Source organism: Halichoeres trimaculatus, unplaced genomic scaffold (genome assembly GCF_033239565.1).
Source record: "Halichoeres trimaculatus isolate MK-OKI-2021-1 unplaced genomic scaffold, fHalTri1.1 fHalTri1_scaffold_16, whole genome shotgun sequence".
NCBI lineage: Eukaryota > Metazoa > Chordata > Actinopteri > Labriformes > Labridae > Halichoeres > Halichoeres trimaculatus.
The window spans coordinates 30,791,524-30,819,370 of NW_027437194.1; the positions used below are offsets into that span (position 1 = coordinate 30,791,524).

The 27,847-nt window shown below is 42.2% G+C and overlaps 1 protein-coding gene and 1 non-coding gene across 3 annotated transcripts in view; both read right to left on the reverse strand.

Moving 5' to 3' along the window:
• sh2d3ca (SH2 domain containing 3Ca) overlaps nucleotides 1-18,953 on the reverse strand; it is a 65,295-nt gene extending 46,342 nt beyond the window's left edge. For both annotated transcript variants that reach the window (XM_074689928.1, XM_074689929.1), the window contains exon 1: nucleotides 18,442-18,953. In XM_074689928.1, the coding sequence (XP_074546029.1) occupies nucleotides 18,442-18,522 (81 nt within the window). In that variant the 5' untranslated portion in view covers nucleotides 18,523-18,953. The remainder of the gene's footprint in view (nucleotides 1-18,441) is intronic.
• LOC141805958 (U11 spliceosomal RNA) lies at nucleotides 11,457-11,585 on the reverse strand. The gene has a single exon (XR_012599750.1). It is a non-coding gene; the product is annotated as a U11 spliceosomal RNA (small nuclear RNA).
• Nucleotides 18,954-27,847: the final 8,894 nt, after the last annotated feature.

Here is a 27,847-nt window from a genome sequence, read left to right on the forward strand (position 1 = left end):
CTACCTGGATATAAACAAGTATAGAAAACAGATGGTACATTGCTGCACGGCTCAGTTTTCCATAGTTTTGATTTAGCAAATAGAGTCAAGTTGAATTGTGCATAGGTGTGTCAAGTTTCCCTTTCATACAACTATTTAACCAGAGCATTTCAAATCAGCGCTGATATATGGTTATTCACTTGTAAGGAGGACAGGCTGGTGGTGCTCGCTAAGGCTACATGTTTGGTACTTCTTCTTATCATTCTGGTTTTACTCTGAAGCTCCTGAGCACAGAGCCCAGGAGCTGCATTTGTGAAAAGAGATTTCAACCTGGCATTACAGATTATATTTTAACATCAAATAACTAATAAAACACCAAACTTCTTTAAAATGTCACAGCTGAAGATAAAAATTAATAATAATGAGAGCTGCATTTTTCTGTCACAGAAACCAAGCATGGATGTGTATTTTGGAGTTTGACACACCACCTGTCTGTTAACATGGATAGACAAGCTCTATAACCTATATTACAACCAGACATACAAGGGGGGCTCAAAACATTTTGGCCTCACCTTGGGACAGCTGTCAGGTCACCCCTCTTTTTGAACAATCAACAAAGGTATTCCACATGAAGCTGAAACAAGGAGGCAGTTAGCTTAGCTAAGCATGGGAATACCGATCAAAAGTTGCCAAATAGCATAAACTGGAACAGAACATTTTACTGCCAAAAACAAACAAAATATACATTTTCCCCTTCATTGATACCATTTTATAGGTGTAAGTAACACAGGAATCTATGTCTCCAGAGATAAGGACACGTCATTCAGTATAAACAGCACCATGGCCACAAATCCATGATGCAAATGCTCACTCAGGACAGAAGGTCAAAGCATGGAAGTGTGTCATAAACAACTTTATCAAGAACTCGGTCACTGTGACATCCGACTCTCTGCTGAGTCAGCACACACTCGCACAGAAATTTTGCAGAGTCACAACGGAAACAGCGACCTATTGACTGGCCTTGGAGACTGACGCACAAACAAAAACCAGCACAGGAAGAGGTGGTGATGATGGTGATGATGATGATGATGATGATGATGATGCAGCAGTCCAGGTATAACATAAAAAGAGGGGGATGAGAAATACATAAACAGACTCAAAGAAAAAGGAAGAGGACAGAAAAAATGAGTAAAAACACTGAGTTGAGATAGAAAAGAGGAACAGTTTGATCCCAAAGGTAGACCATGCTGCATATCAATCAGTTCCATATCCCCATTACAAACACCTACACACAAAACCGACCCTGGATCGTCAAAACAAAGCACGCCCTACAGCTGTGATGCCATTGGCCAACGATGATGTCATCTCTTCCTGGAGGTTGAGCAGAGAGCTGAGGCAGACAGGGGAGAGCGCCACTGAGGTATCACTTCCATTCATACACAGGCAGCAATGGAGCCTGTGTATGTGTGTGTGTGTCTTCATGTGTGTGTGTGAAAGAGTGCGCACATGTGTGTGTTTGTGTGACCACTCCCAGCAGATACATACAGGCAGAGCCATTAGGGCCGTGTCCATCACTCAGAGACAGACAGTACCTGCTGGGATGCTCCCTAATGGAGCCTGTCTCAGTCATACACACACACACACACACACACACATCCACATGTATATATAAATTCCACTTAAATGCACACTATCAAATATGCACGTAATCAAGCATGCACACACACACACTCTCCTTGCACACACACACATCTGATGGGGGTTGGGAGGGTTGATATGGGTGTTGTCTCCTTGTTGTTACCAGGCTGTTGTCATGGTGATGCAGATGGAGCTTTTACTGCTAGCTGGGATGTTGCAATAAACTAAACATGCACACACACACTCTATCTCTTCCTCTCTCTCACACACACACACACACACACACACACACCTCTTTTTATCTAGGCGTGCACACCTTGCAAGAGCCTTGCCCTTGCTACTGCTTTCATGCAACACAGGAAACATGGACCAGAAAAGGACTAGGCTTCCTCTGTGTGTGCGTGTGTGTGTGAGGGTGTGAGTGTAAACACTCCCTCGAGAGACACCGGAGTCGTTCCTCAAAGAGATGCTCATGGGAAATTAGCCTCTGATAGCCTGTTACAAAGTGCTGTGCATTCACTCTCCCACTCTCCTCTCCTGCTCTGACACGCTCCACACTCCCCTCCCCCTCTCTACCCACCCACACCTCCCACTGCTCACCCCCTTCACCCCTTTTTTAAGAGCATGATGTCACTCCCAGGTTCGTAATAGCTTTTGGGATTTCTTCCAAGATTCCACGTGTGAAAACAAAAAGCAAACTGGCTCCCAGTCTCCTTTGCGTACACTGAGTTAGCGAGTTTATATGAAACATTTGACTAGAGCACAAAAGCAGATACTTCTAATCATCTCTCCAACCATGATAATACAATTGAAGACATCCTGCAGGATGTTTTTTGCCTTATCCATTACCCGTCTATGTCTGGACACTTTTCACACACCAGAAACTTAATAACAGAGTCGCTGCAGAGTCTTCATATCTGTCTGTGCTTCATCTAACCCCTGCAGAAATCCAGCAATCATGTGTATGTATGAGCTATGCATGTTCTCACACATGATCTCACTGTCCACACTGCATAAATTCCATCTTATTAGCAGGGATGTAATCTCATTTGAATTGAATTAGATGCAGCAAAGCCATCACATTCCAGTCAGTTAAATCTCTTTAATCTCTTATCAGTATCTGTATCTGGGTCTTATTAACGCCTTCTTTCTGCCTGGTTTAAACCTGAAAAATGTTCTTAGAACCTTTGGAAAAGCAGCGCTCCATCTGTCTTCTCCATCTCTTAAAGAGAACACTTCCTGCCCTGTCAGCCAGTCAACCGAAAAAGAAACTATTTAAAGATGTATCTGAGACATGTTTCAGCTGTGAACTGTGAAAAAGACCCTGAATGCATCGCACATTGTCTGACAGCTAAAGGACTAAATAAAATCACTGACCTTAAAAAAAATACAGGAAAAAGGATTATCAAACCCTGAATTTGAAGTGTCTTGATTGTATGCGCAGGCATGCATGCGTGTGAAAAAACAAGTATGAGAGAAAGGAGTGTGTGCAAGTGTGCGTTCATTGCCATTCTGAGCTACTCCTTGCAAATCACCCAGAGACGCTCTAACAGCCCGGGGTTTTTCTCTTAAAATGATGCATTAAAACACTCCGCAGAGGTCCAGGGCCTTCTGTAAGTCAAATACACTCGACCCAGAGGGAGTTATTAGAAATTAGAACAGAGAGAATCAGAAACACTGGCACAGAAAGCCAGGAAACCGTAACCCAAAGAATATATGTTATCCCCGGCAAACGGACTCTGAACTGACTATTCAGCTTACATAAATAGATCGTTTTAAAATAAGATTTCAGAGTGCTGCGGGAGAAAATCCTGAAATACTTCCCACACTGCTTAGAAAGATTTTGAAGATGCTGAAGCTGAAGTTGATGTCTTCTAACTGCCCAGAACTGAGACCAGGCCGTCCAGAACTGGTATCAGTTCGGACAACAGGGGTTTATAACGCTCAGTCACCATGCACCCATCATCCAGGGGGCCTGGCTCCCTGGATGAAACAATAGGTGCCAAAATCACAAGAGTGGACCTCCCCATGCAGGAATGCCTTTTTGTTCCACGTGGGAGATTTGAGCCTTTAAAGCTGCAGCCGCTTGTGTGATCCAATAACCTCCACGTCCTCTGGGGTCAGCTGAGGTCAAAGATGAAGAGGGCAAACAATTGGCAGCCGCCTGCACCAAATCCCTTCAGTATGCCACACTCCCTCTCAGCTGTGACGCTCCCAGCATATGTGAGCACGCCGTGTGTACGTGTGGATCCACAGACAGGCGTGTCATTTCTTCAGTGGGAATGTGAATGGAGAGACTTCAGAGGAATTTTCTCCTCATCTCTCCCTGTCAGTTCTGAAGGTTTGCTTGTAAAACTAGCAGATTCCTGACTTCATTCATCTCCAAACTCAAAAGAATTTGAGAATTGGAGTTTTTGAATGAGCATGGTACAAAGAGGAGACGGAGTGAGAACAGAGAGCTGGAGATAAGGAAAAAGAAGGAGGAAAGGATTTCTTTTCTTCAGTCTTTTCACCATACAGCTGCCATCACACTCAGAAAACACAAACTCAGATACTGTTATGTCACAGTGCTGTGTCTTTAGGTTGTAAACATCACACTTGTTAACCCTTTAATGACCACTAGACCTATAACCTCTGGCTGTAACTTGCTAGCGAGATCTGCCAAAGGAAGGTAGTAGGAAGGCTGTATATTCCTGGCTTTTCATAAGTAAGCTTAAACGTTGATATGTGTTTATAGCAGCTGTTGTCTGATGGCAGCTTTTGGTAAGTGCTTGAAATTGGGACTAATTTGGCCACATATCCTCCTGTATTGTAACCTATTCACATTACTGTTTTGGTGCAGTGATATATTAACAATGATGTCATTTTTACTCCAAAATTTTTGTCGGTGTTCCTAACCTTTTGAAATTGGGAATGCTAATGCTCCCAAAAATGTAAATAATGAGCTCTATATTAATTGGTCCAGGATGCTGTTTTTACAATCTTGGACCATCTGCATTTTTCCAACCCTTATCATGACTTTTCAAAAAATTATGTTTGCATTACGCCACAATCCAGCTGCCATCTGGCGATACAGTTGCTAAATATAGAATTACAAAACAGTGAGGGTGTTGCATATTTCCTCCATTATTGTAAAATTATAAACACAAATAGGATTCCAATTTCATTTAAAACCATGTAAACAGAAAACGTTTGATCTGTTTTCCCCACATCTTTATTGCCACAAGACCACCCAAGGGGGGCTGCAAAGATCGGGAACCCCTGCAGTAGCTATATATATATAAAGACATTTATATAGTTGTTTAATACAACAAAGGTCGAAAAGTACACTGTTGTGTCAGGTGGGGACATTCTCAATGCTAGCTTTAGCTGTTAGCTGATGGGTAGTCAAGTGCATGGGTTAATAAAGCTAGGCATCCCCTGTCAGGTGTTACACTTTAAAGGTTAGTGTTTATTTAGCCACTTTTAAGGTAACAGCAGCTTTGGCATGCTGGTAGCTGAATTCTATCATTAGCATTTGTATGGTGCTAGTTGTCATTGTTTTGACCTGAAATAGCTCCAGATTTTCCTCTGAGTTTTAGGCCCCATTTACATGACAACATTTCATCTGAAAATGCTAAAACACAGTGAAAAAAAATCTGTGTTTATACTATAACAGATCTATTGCCATTCATAGATTCAAAGAAACCTGCTGTTTAAATAATAAAACTTTGATTCAGCAAACAGAACAAAGGAAAACAAAGTGGAACATGAGTGTGGCAGTGGGATCAGTGATCAGCGCTAAACATTCATGAGTTTCTTCAGAGGGAAAGGCACCAAAAGATAAAATATGTAAATATTCACCAAAGCAATTACTTTGAGCCCCACTCCTTAAACGCTGAGAGAGGAGAAGATAATTATAACACAGAGTTAAAGGGCATTTCCATCTCTGACCCACAGGCAGGTATTCTCCTCTGCCTGGGTTTAAAGGGTCTACACCATGTCCTTATGTTTCTCTATCTCAAAGCTGTCTTCTATCATGTCCAGAAAGACAGCAGATGATTGCTTAAAGCACTGGGCTGGAAACCTCTGTGATCCTGGCCTGCAGCTCACAGTCATGAGATGACACCATTATGTTTTTGCATTTTCACTTGTTTGAATGGTGAGCTCATTATGTGCTTGGATTGGTGAAGCATAAAAAGCCCACAGACACAATTCTGAGAGACAGCGTGATCACATTAATGTCAATTACAATGCTCACAGCTCTTTCACCAAACCCTTTCTCTGTGGACAAACCACTGAACACATTTAGGGCTGAAGCTAAAGCTGGATTTCAAGTACAGTAAACTCTTCAATTTGGTTAACTTTAACTGGCAAAAGGCACATTGAACCATTTATCAGCCGACCTTAAAGCACATTTAGTATATTTTGAGGAATCAAAGTGGTCCCTCTGCCTTTCAGAGACTGACAGCTGAAGGGTTACTGAACTCTCAGTCTTAACTCTGACCTCCTTCACCAAAATGAAGATCAAACACAGAGAATTCAGAATGGATGTCAGCATGGGGGGAAATCTAGTGCGCAGAAATTATAATACTCTAGACTGAAACACTCCTTGCCCAGCCCTCCTGTGATGCATGCCAACTGTGATCCTCCATCTGTCAATATTAACGATCAATAACGTCTATGGAAATTCTTTCACACACAACCACAACTGTCGACCTCTTCCAACCACAGCATTTGAGATGTTTTGTGCAAAACAGCCGCCTTTGTAGATGGGGCCCACGTCTTCTGTAAACATAATAGGCTGACTCTAAATGAACAAAACAAAGTCATTTTCATATCCAGGGAGTTATGCAGTTACACTTTTAAGTATTACTTTCCATTTATAGGAAACCTATTTGGCTATAATCTGGTATTAAATAACCATTTTGATTCCGTCTGTACCTGTTCAGTCCCCACTTGGATGACTGTTGACGTATCAAAGTGTCTGTACATCAAAACATGTTATTTGTATGGTATACAACTACTCAATGCTTATTCCCGCACAATGTATCTTTAAGGATGGGAGGATCTAATTTTGATGACTTTATGCTTTCTTTTTTTTTCAGAAATGGGTCTAAAGTAAAAATCCTGGGCGTTCATACCACATGTGCACAGATTTCCAAACCGCTTCATGTTCACATGTTGTAGAAACCCCTGAATCTGTCTTCTCAAATATTCCATTTTGCAAATAGAACAAGATCTGAACTCAGTGGCTGTCAGTCATTTTCAGAGCATTTTGACCATTTTTTCAAGACCCAGAAAATAATGTTTTCTATGACTATGTATACACCAAAACTACCTAAGACAAGTGGACTCTCCTCTTTCATGTCCTTTTCCTGTTTTTGATCAAAAAAAAAAAAACAGAGAAAACAGTCTTTTATATAGTGCTCATCTCAGCATCTCAGCCGTTCCATCCTTTGATCCTTTCCATGATCTTTGTTCTCTTTTCTCACGATCATGCCGCTCTTTCTCTCTGAACTACTGCAAACACTGTGTCTCTGTCATCACATCTTCTCCTCATATCTATCCTGAGCTCTCATCCAAAGAGCGCCCCGCTCTCCCCCCCAGAAGTTTACGAGCATGATTTTCATTGGCAAGCTTCGCCAGACCCTGGCTCCCCCCACCGATAAACATAATTTACTTCTATAGATGTCAATGGCAGCCAATGAATTGATGATATCTTTGCAAGTCGTGCTAAAATGATGAGTTCATGACACATTTTGCAGCAGGCATTAAACACAAAGGTCTGCCCATTGCTCATCCAGGGGCTGGCCATTCAGAGGCAAGGGGGTTTATTGAGTGGGGAGACTTAGGCTGTATTCAGACCAGAAAAGTCCTTTGGTCCACTTGTTTGGTCTGGACCAAAAGCAGACATTATTTTTTTTGTTTGGTGCGGTTCGTATTCAGATTGTACCTTTTGCAAGTGGACTATATTCTGTAAACACATCCACGTGTGTGACGATCAGTGCTCTCATTGGACAGCACTGACAAAGGGCAGCACACAGAATACAGACCTGGAAATGGAGGTTAACGTGTGTTTGTGCTCTTATTAGAGCTGCAAAATCATTTTCAGTTTCAAGAGCAGCTCCTTTAAAGAAGGCTTCACAACACCGTTTCAAATTTTGGAACAGCAAAGACGAATGCGCACAGCAAGGAGACGCAATGCTCTGCGTGTCCTAACCCACAACATGCTAGCAACAGCGTGGCTAAACAGAAGACGGAGGATCAGGTATGAACCAAAGACGGTTAGGTTACGGTGGCTTTATAGGCCCAAAAGGCGCATGTATCCTGTAGTTAGTTCGGATGGACCTTGGTTTGTATTCAGACCTGCACCGGAGAACCACGATCCGCACCAGAGTTCGTTTGGAAGCCGACCGAGACCACCTCAAAAAGTGGGTCTCGGTCCGGTTGTTTGGTCCGCACCAGGGTTCGTTTGTGTCTATTCACACCTGCATGGAAAGTCCACACCAGCGTGGGAAACGAACCCTGGTCCGTTTAAAGTGGACCAAACAGTCCAGGTCTGAATACGCCCTTAAAGAAACATCAGTTAAAAAGAAGTGTTAGCTGAAATAAAGCTTTTCTTAAACATCAGTGTGAGAAAAATAGCTTTTTTAAGCTGTAAATCATGATTGACTTATGGGGTTCTAGATGGACAGGAAAAGCTTAAAAAAGCGAACCCATAAAATACGCCCTCACTGTTCCCTCACTTAATTTTAACAAGGCTTAGCTCCAGATCCCCTTAAACATTTAGCTTTATTACATTATAATACAATAATGAAACACATGGAGTGACTGGTGGATCAGTGATGGAAGAACTGACCACCAGACGGATAAACAGACTCTCTCAGATCTCAAGACAAGGAATCTTCAAAAGGATGTCAACATGGAATAAATCTGGAGACAGTAATTTATCGAAACAATTTCTGATTAATTAACCAGACTTAAACTAATTCTTCTCTCAAGCTGCTGCTCTAGAAACAGGTTAACGCTCCCAATTAAAAGAAAGTAAAGCATAAGATGTGACGGTTTGAGTCTCTGTTTAATCCAGACATTCCAGACCAAAGCAAGCTTTGACCAGAGAAATGTGAACAGAGAACAAAGCTCAGGATGGTCTGGGGCGCCGTGCACACACATATTCATACACACATGAAACATAAACACACACACACAGGATTTTCCTCATTACTGCCAAAAACATCACAGCACTCTAACGAGGATATGGACTCAACAACAAGGCAATTTAAACACACACACACACACACACACACACACAAAAACACACACATGTACAGCTGCCCTTCACACTATGCGCCGGAGGGTGTGACAGGCAGGCACGCCAAAAGAGGATTTGTGGTGAAAAGCTTTGGGGAGCGGGGTGAGAGGGAGTGAGAGATAGGAGGAGTGGAGTGGAGGGGATTACACGGCGAATATTTCAATACTAAAACATACCAATTGGCTCGTGCTGCCTTTTCTGGCTGGGACAGACACACACACACCCATCAGGGCATTAAGAGCAAGATATCTTCTACAGCTAGCTTAGCACGGACTAGATTGAGAGTTGGGATGGGTAAAGCTAATACAAAACCACTACCAGACCCCCTCCTGGGATCTGACTTACAGGCTGAGTGCTGGTTAACCTGCTGTGACTGAGTGAGTGACCCAAACCCACTAAGCTCTCCGTCATCTTGTGGGAGGACACAATACATGGCTGAGAGCTGAGAGCTGATATATGATGAAACTTTTTTCTGTTGCTGTAAATGTAATAAGACTGAGGCACAGGCTCTGAGGAGTGCTGAGGTATATTTTATATATGAGGTGTTACAGACAGGAAGCCTCACCGATGGCCTCAGTGCAATCTTTGTTATTAAAAAGGGGAACTAGTCTTGGGAAAAGGGATTAAGTGCAGATGAGACATCAGTCGGGACATCAGAGCAATAAAGCTGACCAGTTTAATATGTATGACCTGCTTGTTGCAGGGGAAAATCTCCATAAAGCATGTCGCATTATGTAGAGCTTTATCATGACATGAAATAATAAATTCAGACACAAAACCTTTTTTAAAGCAAAATGTTGGGGTTGTTATGACTAGAAGAAGACAATAACAAACAAACATATATGTGTGCTGAGATGCATCACATTATTTTTATCCTCTTTGATAGATTTAATGGACTGTACAATCAGCAGCTCTTTGTATTCATCTCTACTGGTTCTATAATCTGTACATCATCTGAGGCCCTGTTCACGTGACAGGGTTTCACTACAAAACGCACAGAAACACAGAGGGACTGAAACGCCGCAGTAAACATGCCAGGCCTGTAGTAGCTATAACTGTCTTGTCCAGAAGCAGCTTTTAGTAGAAGTAGAGTCAGGCTGCACAGACGCACATTGTGTTAAAGACAGTCAGTAGATTCAGCAGATTAAGCAGCACAAGCACAACACGGTAGTCCGCCACAACCGCAACAACGGTACTCTTAAACTGTATATGGGCATGCTCAAAGTGGAGCGTGACTTCAGCGTTGGCTTGCTGTTGACATGGCAATGGTGGCTGTAGCGTTTCAGAAAAAAAATCCACTCTGAAGGCAGTTTTCAAAAGCTTGCAACTAAAACCGCAGATTCCACGTTAACGAGAAAAGAAAATGCAACAATATTTTTGGCTTATCCATTAATTAGTGAAATAAGTGATACACCGGGATAGAACAAGTTGGGTCCTATCACAAGGTTTAGGGCAGAAATTACCCCTACAGCAGTGTTTTAGTGCAGCAGAAGCCCAGAGCGCTCGCACCAAACACCCCCTCCCTGCTCGTCAGGTTCTTTCCTCTGCACTCAGACGGGGCATATTTTACTTGACCAAAAACACATATAAGAAGAAGAGAATTTTCAGCGCGTTACTTTCACACAAAACACGTGTCTCCTCGTCCTGGCAGACCACCTGCGTTTGTTTATATCTTACACGCTGCGCGCGGACTGATACACTAAGCGGCAAGAGTCTCGTAGCCAGCTGTGGCTCTACAGCGGAGGTAGCGCCGTTCTACGACACGATGAGAACTAGAGCCTTATTTAGCGGTGTTTTTGTGTGAAAGTAACGCGCTGAAAATTCTCTAAATAAAGCGTGAATGCAGACCGATATCAGACTTTTTTGGTGGGAGTCCGTTTATTTGTGTTTTTGGTCAAGTAAAATATGCCCCGTCTGAGTGCAGAGGAGCAGGGAGGGGGTGCTTGCTAGGTATTCGCGAATACCCGGAAGATGTCAGGAAATGATCCCGCCCACAACTGAACAAAATATGATTGGCTAAGACAGCTGTCATCGTCAAATTGTGGCCACATTCGCTTGAGTTACACAGGCATTCGTTGCTGTTACTGAAGGCCCTGCCGGCCAGAATGTGTCGCTGATTTACCCAGATACCATCAACAGGAAAATTGTGATTGGTCCATTTTCCATTTAGTCATATTAACCCATTGTTGCCAGGACAAGTTTATAAAAATAATATAAAACTCATTGCTATGATTTCATTGAGTAAAATAAATAAATAAAAACAAAATAAAACAAAATAAATAAATAAAATAATTATTTCGGAGTACAAAAATTCTTTCAATATTTTTTATTAGGCCTTCACTGAATACCTTGAAGGCCCTGAGGGTTCCCCACTGGTATACACACACGCACAAACACACTTTGCACAGAAACATGCACTGATTAGAGAGGACAGGCTGATGGTGCTGCACTCTCAGTACGCACAATTCCAGGGGGCCGGGGGTCGAACCAGCAACCAGCAAAACCAAGTAACCCTATGGGCTGAGCCACTGCTGCCCCCACAGGACAGGGTGCCAGGATGAGCGCTCAGTATCAGCCCCTGTTATAGAAGTTTCCAAAATCTCTTGACGTCGATTTCACAGGAAAAGTGGATTACCCCAACCAACCTGTGCTTAACACGACAGAAGCCCTTTTTTATAGTACTACGATAGTAGCAGTCCATTTCAGACTCCGCTCCAGGACTTCCATCCAACGGGGCCCAGATTCTGCATGCAGACCCAACCTGATCACAACATCAGTGTGTGTTAAGGTGCTGACAAAGAACCAAGGAGTACAAGTGACGTCGACCATGAGGCAGTATTTTTCTGTTAAAATCCAAAAATGATGTCACAGCTGAATGTAGCTTGTCAAAAACTTGTCATGTAAAAGTTTCCCTTGTTGGCAAAGTACCGGGGAGGTTTGTTATGATCAACATCATCACTTATTTGAAGTTATAACGCTTGATCAAGCCTCTTCTAACATTCCATTGGTATCAGCCAATACTCAAGGCTGCAATATTAGTATCACATCCAAAGTGAAAGGTTGTATCAGGGCACTTCTAGTTTTATCTAAACATCAGATCTTTCTTTGGTTTTTTCTTTTAGCTGTTTCTCTCTCTTCGTGCATTTGCAGAGATCACAGTGAAATGGCAGACTTTAGCTAGCACTGCGCTGTTGTTATTGATGCAGTTGTGCAGCAGCCCTGCTATGTTTACACCCGTGCTCTGATGGTGGCTTTACAGAGGCATGGCTGCATCAGCACGTTACCGACCATACCACCACCATCAACAGCATCCAGAACATTCAGGCTGACCAGGAAACAGATCTGCTGCCGTCAATCTGCGGGTTTATGACCATATTACTTGCTCAGGGACTACTAGTTAGTCACGCTGGTGGCTGTTAACATCCCTCCTCTACAATCCTGACAACTGTGTGTGACGCTATCAGCACCACCACAGCCCGCCTGCAGACTGAGCACCTCAGATGTTATTTGACATTCTGTTTCCCCAGGGTTAGTGATAAAGTATTTCTTGTCCATGTTGTTTTCTTTTGTCCAGTAACACCCCTTCGCACAGAAACTTGGTCAGCAGTGTAACGGGGTCTGGGTGGCAGAGAGGTGCCATGTTGCCGGGTTGGAGGTTGGCAGCAATGTACCAGATACAGCCGGGCTGTAGGAACGCGAAAGGACAGAGGGGCCGGCTGCTGGCTGGCATGACCGCTGCCACATGCTGGTCAGGTCAGCAGGGAACCAGGCTACGGAGCCGGGAGGAAGAAGAGGGAGAGACAGTGGGAGAGGTGGGGGAGGAGAAAACGGGAAAGAGAGAATGTGGCTCGCAGAAAAAAAGGATTAACTTCAAAAACAATCAAATTGAAGAAGAGGGGGACACATCAGAGTATTTGTGTCCATGCATCTGTCTCTACATTTATGCATCGTGTGTGTGTGTGTGTGTGCATCGTGTGTGTGTGTAAGAGAGTGTTCTTATGGGGGGTTTCAGGGAGGGTTTAACGCTGCAGGAGTCCAGCGGACAGTTACATTGTCCCAGTTACAGAGATGTGCTGGAAGCACTGGGCATAATGCGGACACAATGGCTGAGCTGCATGACTGTCAGTGTGTGTGTGTGTGTGTGTGTGTGTGTGTGTGTGTGTGTGTGTGTGTGTGTGTCAATAGTTAGCATACTGCAGTCTAGACCAGGGGATCAGATGTAATCTCTCTGCTCTGATACAGCTGATGAGCAGGGGTCACACAGCCCTGTCGCTGTGTCTACATCGTCTCTGTGTGTCAGGGTTAATAAGTGCTTCATGAATCTAGTGCAAACACACTGGTTTACGAGATTAAACCCTTTTTGGCCGATAATTGTTTAAAAGCTTCAAAATTTGACGTTGATCTGTTTTAATCGAGGCTGAAGAAAAAGAAAGTACAATGGTGACAGTGTTCTGTTGTTGAGCAGATTTGCATGATGCGTTCACTGACCAATACTGAACACTCAGGCCTGCATGAATCTACAGTCATCAGTGGTGAACAGACAGCAAAGAGATACAGACTGAAGTATCTAGAAACACACTTCTAAATGTGTGATTCAGCTCTGAAAGGAAAATACTGTTACAGCACAAACATGTCACCCTTTGGCTTGAAACATCTTGGATGTATGTCTTCTCTCTACATGTCTGGATCACATTTCATTCATTAATGCTTCTGTAGTAAAAGTGGCTCTGTAAGAAGATTTAGCTCAACAACACCAACTCATTTCACTCCAAGCCAGTTCCAGTGCTAGTTTGGAGCTAGTGCGTGATCAGGAACCAGTTCCTTTCTGTTCTAACCACCAGGTAACTGACCTCAAGACAGCAAAAACTAGTCCAGAGGGCACCACCTCTGCTGAATAGACAACAGAACTGCTTACACCAGATGGAGGGGTGTTATCACAGTAAGACTTACTACACCCGTGTAGTTTACACTAGGGATGTGTGCGAGTAAAGAGGCATTTGAATACTTGCTGTTGACGCCATTATTCAACTAACATCTTGTTATTCATACACACGTGTAAGCCCTGCTTTTGGCAACATAACTTAAACACACACAGTGTTACATGTGTGACGCAGCTTTTTGTCTTCACAGCACTGAAGATACTTGGTAGGAAAATAATTAATGGCATACAAACTTGTGACTTCTCCGGTGACAGATTCAACACCAAACCAGATTTCGGCAAAAACAACTGTTTTACGGCAGCTACCACAACTCTCTAGGAACATGTTATTACACCGAAAGCAAAATCAGAACAAATACAGAACCGTCTGCTACACCTGTGACATGACAGTCAAGAAAAGTGATGTCTGGAAGTACTTCAACAAAAACAGCTAAGTTAATGTGCAGCAAATTAGGGCTGCAGCTATCAAATATTTTAGTATTCGAGTATTCCACTGAAAATCCCATCGATTAATCGAGTAATCGGATAAAATAAATTTTTGTTTAGTTAAAGCGCAGTTATTTTTTTAAATGAAAATTTTCCTCTTTAAGAAATAGAATTTTCTGATACAGCATGTCAAAAAGAGCACTTGCTTTGGTAGCTCCAAAATTTGTAAACACACTTTGACACATTTTTTGTGCCTTTTACATCTCATCAAATGTTGCGGACCCAAATGGAACCTGTTTCGTAGAATGACCCACTAGTCTCCAAACTCCATCAAAGAAGCTAGATTTATTGCTAGTTGCTATTTTGTACAAGAGGTAGCTTGAGGGGTCCGAAAACTCTCTTTATATGGCCTCAGCTCTATTTGAAATACCACTTTTTGATCTTTTTTAAAATTAAACGATTCCTCGAGGCGGAGAAAATTACCAGAGTAATTTTTGTAATCGAGTACCTCGAATCATTAGAGGAATCGTTTCAGCTCTACAGTGAATAACTAGCTCGATGGTAAACCACATGAGGTCAAAGCACAAGGAGAAAATAGTGGAGTCAGAAAAAAGACAGTCTCTGATTTTTGCTAACCCTGATAGCACATATCATTGTGACAAAACCAGGGCTAAGAAGATTAGTCTGTTAATAACTTAAATGTTAACTGGAGATTTGTTTCTTTTAAGTTTAGTGGAAGGTGAAGGCCTCAGAGAGCTGATGGCATCTGTTTAGTCAGAGTACAAGCCACAGCCACGGAGAACAACATCTAAGAGAGTTGAAAAGATGGATGGAAAGACTTTGATTCTTCAATCAAAGGTGGTGGTGTCCAACAGACCCTATTTTTGTTTACGGTCCAAAAAAAAGAAAAAAAACAATCTGTGAGTATCTGAACAGCCCACACCTAGCAAACTGGACTAGATCCCCCAGCTGTGACTTTACGATTTTGTTACGACTTTATTCAGACCGCTGCATGCACATAAACACACAGAGTGTTTCTCTATTTCCTCCTGAAACTTTAAAGCTTTCTCTCCTTCATCTTGATCAGTTTGGAGGGGAGACTGTAATGATGTATGCAATGTGTTCTCTGTGGATTCACTCACTTATATTTGACATATAGGTCCTCTTTCATGGATCAACGGATAAAATCTAATGTGGCATTTAGGTGAAAGTCAAAGAATCCTGGTACTTAAGCACCATGGGACTGCATGTTGACATTTCAAAGAATATACCCACAACATAGGGCGTATTTTCTCCTGTATTTCTGACACAGGTACACTCAGATCAACATCTTTGTTGAAAGAGTGTAAATACATGCCTCAATACAAGACAACTCTGAACTAGGCCCTGGTCTGCTTGAGTGGAAGAGGGGCATCAGAGTCCTCTTGGTGTTTATAGTTTGACAAAGTTCTCTGCATGGTCGAAGGCTGTATTCAGACCAGAAAAGTCCTTTGGTCCACTTGTTTGGTCTGGACCAAAAGCGGACTATATTTTTTTTGTTTTTTATTCTGTAAACACATCCACGTGTGTTTTCTATGACTATGTATACACCAAAACTACCTAAGACGCTCTTTCTCTCTGAACTACTGCAAACACTGTGTCTCTGTCATCACATCTTCTCCTCATATCTATCCTGAGTTCTCATCCAAAGAGCGCCCCGCTCTCCCCCCCAGAAGTTTACGAGCATGATTTTCATTGGCAAGCTTCGCCAGACCCTGGCTCCCCCCACCGATAAACATAATTTACTTCTATAGATGTCAATGGCAGCCAATGAATTGATGATATCTTTGCAAGTCGTGCTAAAATGATGAGTTCATGACACATTTTGCAGCAGGCATTAAACACAAAGGTCTGCCCATTGCTCATCCAGGGGCTGGCCATTCAGAGGCAAGGGGGTTTATTGAGTGGGGAGACTTAGGCTGTATTCAGACCAGAAAAGTCCTTTGGTCCACTTGTTTGGTCTGGACCAAAAGCAGACATTATTTTTTTTGTTTGGTGCGGTTCGTATTCAGATTGTACCTTTTGCAAGTGGACTATATTCTGTAAACACATCCACGTGTGTGACGATCAGTGCTCTCATTGGACAGCACTGACAAAGGGCGGCACACAGAATACAGACCTGGAAATGGAGGTAAACATGTGTGTTTGTGCTCTTATTAGAGCTGCAAAATCATTTTCAGTTCCAAGAGCAGCTCCTTCAAAGCAGGCTTAACAACACTGTTTCACATTTTGGAAAAGCGAAGACAAATGCGCACAGCAAGGAGACACTATGCTCTGCGTGTCCTGACCCACAACATGCCAGCAACAGCGTGGCTAAACAGAAGACGGAGGATCAGGTATGAACCAAAGACGATAAGGTTATGGTGGCTTTTTTAGGCCCAAAAGGCGCATGTACCCTGTAGTTAGTTCGGATGGACCTTGGTTTGTATTCAGACCTGCATCGGAGAACCACGAACTGCACCAGAGTTTGTTTGGAAGCGGACCGAGACCACCTCAAAAAGTGGGTCTCGGTCCGGTTGTTTGGTCCACACCAGGGTTCATTTGTGTCTATTCACACCTGCATGGAAAGTCCGCACCAGCGTGGGAAACAAACCCTGGTCCGTTTAAAGTGGACCAAACAGTCCAGGTCTGAATACGCCCTTAGACACCACATGGCCTAAATGATCAGTCAAGCTATACGAGATTAAACAGAACAACAAGACATTGAATTTTCAGAACAAGTAATGAGCATTGCTCCTCTGCCGGTGTTATGTGACAAACAGGATTGTGCCTGACAGGTCATGTTTAATTAAGATGGATTGGACGGGATCAATACGAGTCTGTGGGCAAAAGCACAGTTTGTTCACAAACCCAAGTGTCAGTGAATTAAGAAATTCATTCTTTTTTTTTAACAAAGAAAGAGCTCCCACTTAACTCTAACCATTCAGTGACTGCTAATTAATTTACCCCCTCCTCCCCTCTGTTATCACACACACACATACACACACAGACGTACCACAAGCACCACTACACAGGAGCCCCATGACAGAATTAATTAAAATAACTTCATTAGTGAGCTCTGAAACACTTCACTCTAAACAAAAGCAGACGCCTCCAAAACCAGAGGAGCGCCAAAAAAATTGGACTCTTTCTGTCCTTGAGCTTGTTTTTCTGGGATTGACATGTGTTTTTCAGAACAACCAAACAAAGTAATCCAGCACGAATACACTCCAAGCGTCTCACTGAAGAGTCCGGCTCAAAATGTAAGGATTACTGCCCTGAAATTCAGTCACACCGCACACAAACATGACTCCACAGCTTTCCTATTTAGACTGAATCTATAATTACAACAACAGTCGGCTACCAACAACGTGGCAGAGAGGAGAAGGGAGGGAAAACTTGGAGATATTCTTTGACAGCACAAAAACTTAGTCCAGTACAGAGCCAATAACATCTCCTGGTTCCTCAAAGTCAGCTGTCTGAGTGCACACTGTGTTTTATGTTGAAAGAGTGTTTGGTTATGTCTTATAACCTTGGAGCTTTTCAAACCACATGAGAAAAACACAACGTTCCCAAAATCCCTTTTAAACAAACTTGATTTTGTCGGTCCCTCGATAGTTAATCATCTGAAAGCACAAGCTTTTTATCAACGGGTATCAAGTCTCAAACACACTGAACACACCGAGCACACACACACATATACACTGTGGGTGTCATTTTGTCCCAGGAATAAGGTCAGATATTAGGTTTCATGCATGAAGCTGGATTTAGACCATAGTTAAACTGATACAGTGCTCTTCCCTGCACACACTGCCTCCCTCCTTACACTGTTTCCCTCTATCTCCCTCCATGCCATGATTTTACACAGTCCATCTGACACCCAAGTACTGTACAGCACCTATGATATCATCAGTCTGCCAGCTAGAGCAGGCAGCCTGACATTACCGGCTGCTGGCACAGGAGAGGAGCCAAACCTCCCACGAATACACACAAACCTCCAAACACACACACACATGCATGCATAGAGAAAATGTACAGAAAGTCAGAAGGCATAAGGAAGATGATAGCATATGTTTAGTTGTGACATTTAATGCACTTTGTTGCAGTAAACACAACACATGTCACACAGAGATGGATGCAAACTCACCTGCACCTGCATGAAGGAGCCCCGGTAGAAGCAGCATGCTGCAGCCGACAGGGCACTCCACAGACTACACCTCTCCGTCATGGTGGGCACACACCTTCCCTCAAACCCTTACTCCTCTTTTTTCACTTCTTTTCCTGTCTCCTCCTCTCCTCTACCCACTCCAGGGTGCCCAGCTAAACCTCGTCCCAGCCCTGCTCGTCTTCCCTCTCTGTCGGCTCTCCCTGCCTGGCTAACAGCCTCTGAACATAGTGACACTAAATCCAGAAACAAGCTACGAGCTAAACCGCTAACACCCCAAAAAGATACAGCTTGCAAGCAGCTGCCGGTAACTACATCTGCCAGGAGCTGGGAGCTAACAGCTGGAAGTGAAAACAGCGAGTGATATCACAGCTCCTGACATCTCGTCCACGCCGTCACTGCCGCTGCTGCTGCCGCTGCTGCTGCTGCTTCTGCCCCGCACCGGCTTCTGCGCTCTCACCGCACTTGCTGCACTTCACGCGGCTGCGAGGGATTACCTCATTGCTTGCTGATGAAAGGAGTGTGGGTGGGGGGAGGGCGGACCAGAGGGAGAGAGTCAGAGGGAGAGGGTGGGAGGATGGATGAAGGGAGGGAGGGAGCAGAGGAGAGAGGTGCTGTCGAAATTGCATGCAGAAAACCCCACCCACCCCCGCACCGATGACCCCCCCCTCAGCTCCGGTCCTAAAACAATGCTGACACGGGCTTGGAGAGCTCGCGGGCCGGGACACAGTGGGGAAAGTGGGAAAAGATGGCAGATGAAATAATGAATGAAGAAGAAGAAGCAGAGGGGAAAGGAGGAGGAGAGAAGCCTCCCAGAGGAATCCAACCTTTCTTTTGCCATGAAAGGAACCCAACAGGGGTGCCCCCCAACCCCCAAATCTCCTCACAGCACACACACAGCAACACTCAGGGAAATATATGCACACACACACACACACACACACACACATACACACACACACACACACACACACACACACACACACACATGCAAATTTACACCTCTTATTTCACCTACACACACATATACACAGTATATTCTTGGAGATAACGGGAGATACTAAATTTTGGTTCCTGTGGTGAAGTAATGTGTGTGTGTGTGTGTGTGTGTGTGTGTGTGTGTGTGTGTGTGTGTGTGTGTGTGTGTGTGTGTGTGTGTGTGTGTGTGTGTGTGTGTGTGTGTGTGTGAGTGAGTGAGACAGGAAAAAAAAAGAGTGTGCAGCAGAATATAATGATGTGTCTCCTAAAAAGCCCAAGCAGACTGCAGCTAGACAGCTCATTATAAGCTGAAATACACAGGCAGGTGTTTCAAGGATAACACAGTGTGATTTTCACCGGCCCATTTCACACACACACATATACTTACACCCACACACACACATACCCACACCAATAAAAGCACACATACCGGCAGGGAGAAGTCAGAAGGCGGGGCTCTGTCTCCAGAGGCCCTGAGTGAGTGACATCATTGAGGACGCTTCGCCATGGCAACACTGCGAGAGTCTTGACATCATCCCAAATTCTGACACTGCATTTAGTCGGGTGTGCACCGCTGCAGGAGAGCATTACGAGGTGCCGGAGATGCAGAGAAGAGAAGTAGGAAAAGTAAACACCATGCTTATCACTTTTTCCTCCTCGAGATATCTGAAATCTTTCTCTTTAGTTCATGCTCGTGGGTCACAGGCGGAAAGATAAGGAGCCACAAGACACAGGATGGATTCATTAACTGCAACGACTCCTCTTAATGTAATCTCAAACCATCCAGCTCTGGATTAGACAGATTACACAGTGGGGACACAAATAATCCCATAAGAGGGGCCCTGTGCTTTCCTTTCCCCCCCAATCCTCTGTAATACCTCACCAAAACAATCCCAATGTACAGAGTTACATCTGGCTGCTAAACCACACACACACACACACACACACACACACACACACACACACACACACGCACACACACACACACACACACACACACACACACGCACACGCACACGCACACGCACACGCACACACACACACACACACACACACTCACACAGTCTGACACGGCGTGGGGGGAAACGTGTGACATAGATGGATGCTGATTTAAAATCAGAGAGGGTCTGTGTAGTGGTGAACACCCCCAGCGTTAGAGGAATTATTCTCAGTCACATTCACCATAATGAAAAAGTATTGCAGTTCATGTAGCGTTCACTAAAGCTACTGCGTTGTGAAGTGGTGCATATTTTATTTTACAGATCTAATCCTGTAAAACAAGACCTATTTGGATATTCCTAGAGGAGTAAGCTCTCTGAAAAACCTTTGTGAACGTTCTGGTTTGTGTTTCCACCTGTCATTTTCCATCCTCAGATGACTAAAGTGAAGTCAAACAGATATCAAAAGGCTGCTATGAGGAGCTGTGACATTAAAATCAAAGCCAAAGATGAAACTGAGTCACACAATGTTCTCTGGAAACACTTTTATACAGATAAAAATATATTTAGATCTGTGATGTAACACTCACAGGCAGATATTCTAGTTCACTGCTCCTTGTGCTTGAATGCTGCAAATTGCAAGAACCAGGGCTTGAATTCAGTATTTATAGAATTTATTGAAATGTTACTCATCAGGATTCTCCATTAAACCTAATTACACATGAAACCATACAGATATAATGAATTGAAGAAAATAAAAACACACATCAAGTTGTTTGTTCTGAGTGGTTGTTCTGTCAGTCAGATTCACATTTTATAACAAAGTGAAGAACATGTACCCCTGTGTTAAAGCCCTACACTCTATAATAAAATGGACTTTTCAAGCGTTCACCAACTATGACACCAGCAGATTTAGAGCTCCCCCTGCTGACTGGCTGCAGAATAAGACTTGAATGCTGATGCCTCAAATGCAGAAGATGCATCTGCAGTTGTGAGACTGCATTTGTCAACTCACACCTGTTACGTGTTCAGTCCAACAAGCTGCATGACTGACAGACAGCTGGAGTCACAGACTGAGGAGTTCCTGCTCTTCCCACTCCATTGACAAGTCTCTCTTTATTCATGTTGGGCTGTAAAACCTTAAACGTGTTAACTCCTGGTCTGGCTCAGCTCCTTATGGCTGTTTGTCATCATAGTAGAGCTAAATATTTATGATTTTTTTTAACACTGTCTGTTTTATTTTGAAAGTCACTGGGTCTTTTAGATAGCTTCACTACACGATTTCTTGTCTTGCTTGATCTTCCCTGCGGTGAATTTATACGTCACAGCTCCGTGTCAGGCAAAAATAGGATGGCTGCGTATCACCTACAACACAATGGACCAGCCACACAGTTGGACTGCAGCAGAATGGATCCAGTGTAAGTCGACAGATTGACTTGATGGAAACCTGTCTGTAACTGTCAAGTCAGTTGAAATGTAAGGTAGTAAACTGAGTGTGCTCATCATCACAGACTGATGAAATAAACCTCACCTGTTCTTCAATTGTCTCTTAATACCAGATGATCAGAGGTCAGTTTTCTATATGTGCTGCGTAAACATCAGCAAACTCTGCTTCTAACCAAAGAACATGGTCTCCATTAGGGGGCGATGTGGGTAAAATATGTCACAATGTTTTTATGGCAGGGTTAGATCTGGATTTAATCAGGTTTGTTTCTGAGACTTTTTTTGACCTGAAAACAGCATTTTAAAGCCCCAAATATTTATTCTGCATTCTGAACATCTTTATGTACCATTTATTTGTCCTTTGATTTGTCTTGTGTTTTTTGAACTCTCATTGTTTATCAAGCACATTCTTGAGTTTCTGCAGATGTACAGAGCTTAAAAGTAGCCTATGCACAGTCCAAATGTAGTTTTGTGAGATGTTACCAGATATAATCTAGTTTTGTCTGACTCTTCACAGAAAATTTAAATGAACACCCAATTCAGAGACGGGTTATTTGTAAGAGGAAGTGGCTATGATTGGCCCCCTTGTCTGCCTTTGGACATGCCTGGTTTAAACTATTAAATTAAAACACACCTCAAAACCTAACTTATACCAAAGTGTTTATTTTCCTGAGAAGAAATTAAGTTTTATTATCAGATTTTACAAAGTTGATTTATTGATAGTGTTATGTAATAGATTAGCAGGGTGGAGGAAGAATGAAGAGAGAAACCAAAGTAACACAAGAGTCAATGAATCTTCCATAGCAAAGTGTGGCTGCTTTAAACAACTCAACAATCTGTGGACTGCACCCACCCGAGAGATCATCAGCATCTCATTAGAAAGTTGTATATGCGTGTTTCTACCAGGTAGGTCACCACACCAGCTCTGTTACACGTGATCTTTTGGCTCCCCGTCTCACAAAGATCAGACATACAGGCCTGCTGTTCATTCTACGTAGAGTCAACAGATTTTAGTACAGAGCTTAATGTGACAAATGTCTTTAAAATGTAGGATGTCATCCATCAAAAGCTTTGCTGCAATACATCGCTGAAGATGTTTAAATGTGACAGACCAAACTCCCCTCAGCAGAAAGACAGATGGCTGTAAGTTAGTCACAGTTTGTGTCTTAAGGGGAACTGGAAAAAAGTCTCATTTCCTCTTTAATGTCTTACATATTTCATTTTCCAGAGTCTTCTTTCTCCCTCTGTTTCTTTCCCTTTCTTACCCCTGTTTGTTTTAGCTCTCTTGTGTTTTTGTTTATCTATCTTTCATTATCTTAGATACTTGATCAAAATATGTATAATCTTGCTTGTTGGTCTATCTTGATACAGAAAATCATTTACATCACAGTTGACAGTTAACTTTTCAGAACATGTAAATGTCATGATAATAAAGGCAGGTTTCTTTTTGTTTTGTAATATTCTTTGTTTTTACACTATGAAAAAAACAATTAACGAGAATGAGAAATGGATATGAACTGGCTTCAAAACCAAGTACAAAGAGTGATACCAAGCATGATTTTGGTTTTAGTGCCATACAAAAGGTAACTACAAGGGTCACATTGGCTGAGGACACTGTTCACAGGCAATTTGCTCACTAGTCAATGTTTTACTAAAGACTAAAACTGTTTTCAGAACACTTTTGTGCACGTTTGATTTTGATGTTAAAAAAAAAAAAAAAACTTTCTTGAAAGTGTGTGTGGTTTCTGTGGTTCCTGCAGACAGCCTCAAGTGGACACTAGATGAACTGCACACAGGCTTTATTTAACTCTGTAAAGCCTGATTTATTAGCAAAAAAAAAAGAAAAAATTATATATATATATATATATATATAATATATATATATATATATATATATATATATATATATATATATATATATATATATATATATATATATATATATATGATAGGAAGAAGAAGTTTTTTCTTTTTTTTCTTATGATTTGTGGAAATAAACATTTATGTGGCTTGTTCTGCTTGTCGTCTCTCTGTCAGAAAGAATTGATGGAAAGTTAAAAGGCATGCATGCTGACAATATTTTTGTTTTTTCATTTTGTGAGAGAAGGGGCAGATATAATAAGAATTTTTCTTCTTTCTGCTCCTTTCATTCTTTTGAGATTTTTTTATTTTTATATTGTACATATATTTTTAAGACAACATGAATAAAAATAAAGACCAATTAAACCAAACTAAACATGCAGCATTATAGGGTTAAATACAGGAGGTTGCTGCTCGGGAGAGACATACACAAAGGGGCTGTGTTTGTAAAAGGGAATGTGCTAAAACCACTAAACCAACCAGTACCACCTACTGTTGTCTAATGTCATACACTAAGTAGTTGTATATGGAGGCTGGGACATCGTTTACCACATCTTATGCAGATATTGACAGAGATGTCTGTGTCATTTGAACACATGCCTGTTCCTTATTTTCCACAATGATACTGATAAAACTACAAATATAAGAAACCTAATACCAGTATACACATCTTGATATTGAAATCAGCATATCTTACTAATTAAAGTGTAATCATAAACACAGCTTAATGACCTTTTATATCTTGTCCTATTTCCTTTCATTTACTCATTTCAAATGTGTACACACATGCACGCTCCCTCGTGTCTTTTTTATCTAATCTTTGAACCTTTTCTTTCCAGGGATCCTCCAGCTCCCCCTCTCTGCTCCATCAAATCCAACCCTCCTTATCACCATGCTCCTCCCCTCGTCTCTCCTCCTTATCCTGGCCTCTCATCATGAGGCTCACCACCTCCCTCCAGCCTCCTCCCTCCCTCTGATCCCTGTCTCCTCCTCTCTTCTCCTCTGTGTCCTTTCCTTCTCCTCTGAAGCAAACCACCTTCCCTTCCCTTCCCTTCCCTTCCCTTTTCTGCACACTTCTATCTCCACATCTCCTCCCCTGCTTGGAGGCGGTCTTCAGTTAAATATTAATTAGTGAGCCCCTTCCCGCAGGCTGATAGGGAGCACAATGGAGAATCCCTGCATGTGCCTGCAAGCATCCCACTAATGAAAGGAGTGTGTGTGTGTGTGTGTGTGTGTGTGTGTGTGTGTGTGTGTGTGTGTGTGTGTGTGTGTGTGTGTGTGTGTGTGTGTGTTGTGTGTGTGTGTGTGTTGTGTGTGTGTGTGTGTGTGTGTGTCTGTGTGTGTGGGTGTGTGTGTGGTGTGTGTGTGTGTGTGTATGGAGTATGGAGATAGCAGGAGAGGAAAGACAGTGAGAGTGTGATAAAATGTGTGTGTGAGAGAGATGAAAAGAGCTACACCAAGGGCAGATGGAGATTAAAAGTACACACACTATCTTAATGTGTGTTTCTGTGTGCACGTGTGTGTGTGTCCTAAAACAAAGAGCCAGCTCCATTGTGGGTTGGAGGCTACTGCTAATGATCAGTGTGTATGTGTGTGATTGTCATCAGTGTGTCTTCACAGGGCAGACCCCTTTCAACAGCCGGTTAATCTGTATCGAACCAGCAGATATGTGTTTCAAAGCCTGTTGAAACACCAGCAGTGAGAAGAAGAGGCTGAAACGGCGTCACTCTGTCCCTGCAGACGTGTTAAAAATATTCATTACGTGTGAAATGGTGCAATTAAAAATCAGCTCTCCTGCTTTAATCGCATTAAAATGACCCAACCTTGCACAAACGTGTTCCTGTAGAAAGTGGGCACATGTTCAGCCAGAATAAAGCGGTCTTAGAGGAATCAACGTGTCGTTATTCTCTTCATTGTGTTCCGCTTTGTGGCAGGAGCACGCTGACCTTGGGCAGCACGGAGAAAAATACCAGAACACACTTGAGGATAAAAAGCTCTTTAGAAGCTCTTTCCTCAGATGTTAAATGAGATGTAAACATTTCCAGCACAGTGACAGCGCCAGTGCCCCTTTTACTACTGTTGTTTTTCTGTACCATGCACGTGCCGGTCAGATTTCTGTGACTGTCTGTCTTATTTTCTACCTAAACTGTGACTTTGTTCTGTTTGTGACTGGAGCACAAAGAGCTCAGTGAACTGACATGGTGTTGTTTATCATCTTTACAACAGCAGCTCCACAATGAGTCATCAAAAGTTGAAACCTAATTAGAAAAGTGTCTGCTCGTAGTCAGCACAGCTCCAGAGAGAGACGCATATGTTGGTTTGACAAGCTGCCAAATTATAACTGTGGTCCTCCAAGTACTCTTTTGTGCCAACATTGGGTTAATTTTTTTCTCAGTTAAACATTTGACATTCATACCTCAGAAGTATGTTACAGATATTCTTGATTCAGCACATTGACTGTACAGCAGGGACAGAGCCAGGGTTTCAATTTTGGGCGGGCCTAAATTTAAAAAGTTAGTAAATAACCCTTTGTATGTAGATAAAGATATAGCACCATTATTATGTATGTTTTAGCAGATTTGGTTGCTTTTATTCTTAAACATTTAATTTTATAACGTGTTAGTGCATCAGGCAGCAATGGCTCTCAGTGGTATTGGCAAAAGAGTAGTACTCTAACCACTAATGGGCAGCGCCAATAGGGCACCAATTGTGAAGTAGCACACGCTACAAATAACAATAATTTTCCACAGTTTACCCTACAACATGACTTTTTATGCAGATTCAGAGAAATGATTGCAAACAATATTTGCCAAATATTATATATGTGTATGTCGACTGTTTTCTCTAAATGTCAAATGTTACATATAAATGTTCAAAATGAATGTCCTGAATCTAAATATTTAGCTTTGTTTCTAAACATTTAGTTTTCATTCTTAACATTTATCTAAGATTTCTAAATCTTAAGCAATGTCTCTAAATCTGCATTAAAGTGAGGTTTTATAGCTTAAAGGTGGAGAAATGTTGTTGTTTGTAGTGTATGCAACTTTTCGATGAGCACTTTATATGTGCTGCCTCAACTTTCCATGTATTATAGGCTCTAAGAGCAGCAGCATTAACCACAGCTATAAAAAGACAAAAATCTACAAATGAAAGGTGAATAAAAAATAAATACATTTTAAAAAAGGCACACACAGCGCATGTTTTTACTACTTCTTTTGTTTCTTTGTGTAAACGGTAAAATTTTTCTAGTTTCTAGTTTAATTTTTCTTTATTTCTTTAAATTTATAGTTTCATTTTCTTCTTATTTTTTTCTTATTTTGATTGTTGTTATTGCATTTCTGCACTTTGTCTCTGAACTGCTGTGACATAACAATTCCCCCGGGGCTGATCAATAAAGAATATTCAATTCTATCATACTTTGATCGGCTCAGGGAGCAGTTTTGAGTTTTGTATGTATTTTTTCCACCCAAAAGGGCGGTTAGGTGTGTGTTGGCTCCATAGAGGGCAATATAGCGATCGTGGCTTCAAAGAGGACATTAGTCCGTTTTGGCTCCCTGGGGGGCTCTTTAGTCCATGCTTTAGTTCCAAGGAGGGAACTGTCAAATGCGTTTTGGTTCCAAAGTGGGCCCCAACACTGATATTTACTTAGTTTTTTTTTTTTTTTTTTTTTTTTTTTTTTTGTCATAAGTCAAAAGCCCTTGAGCCACCCATATAATATAGCAACAGTGTGCATGAGTTGAATCTTTGGTCATTTCACTCCTCTCCAAAGCCCCTCTCTTCTAGTTCCTTGCTGTGGAAAGTAGCTAATAACTACAACTAATTACATTTTAAAGTAATTTACCCCTCACTGGTAGCCACTAACCATAGAAGAGAAGACAAAGATGGTGACAAACATGTTGCAGGCGTGAGTTTGCTTACAGACTACTGGAGCAGAATGGAAACAGTTGAAATAAGTGACAGCCACTCTACCTAAACCCTATCAGCTTAAAGCAGCGAGAAAACATCATGAAGAAGTGCTGTTTGTTTTTGATAACATGTTTACCCAACGCTTACTTTATTACTGAGGTTTGTTAACTCCCAAATCACCCTTTCAGACACTATGAAATCAATATCCTGACTACTAAATGGAGATTGGACGGCTGGGGGTTGGGCTCAGAATAAACTGTTTT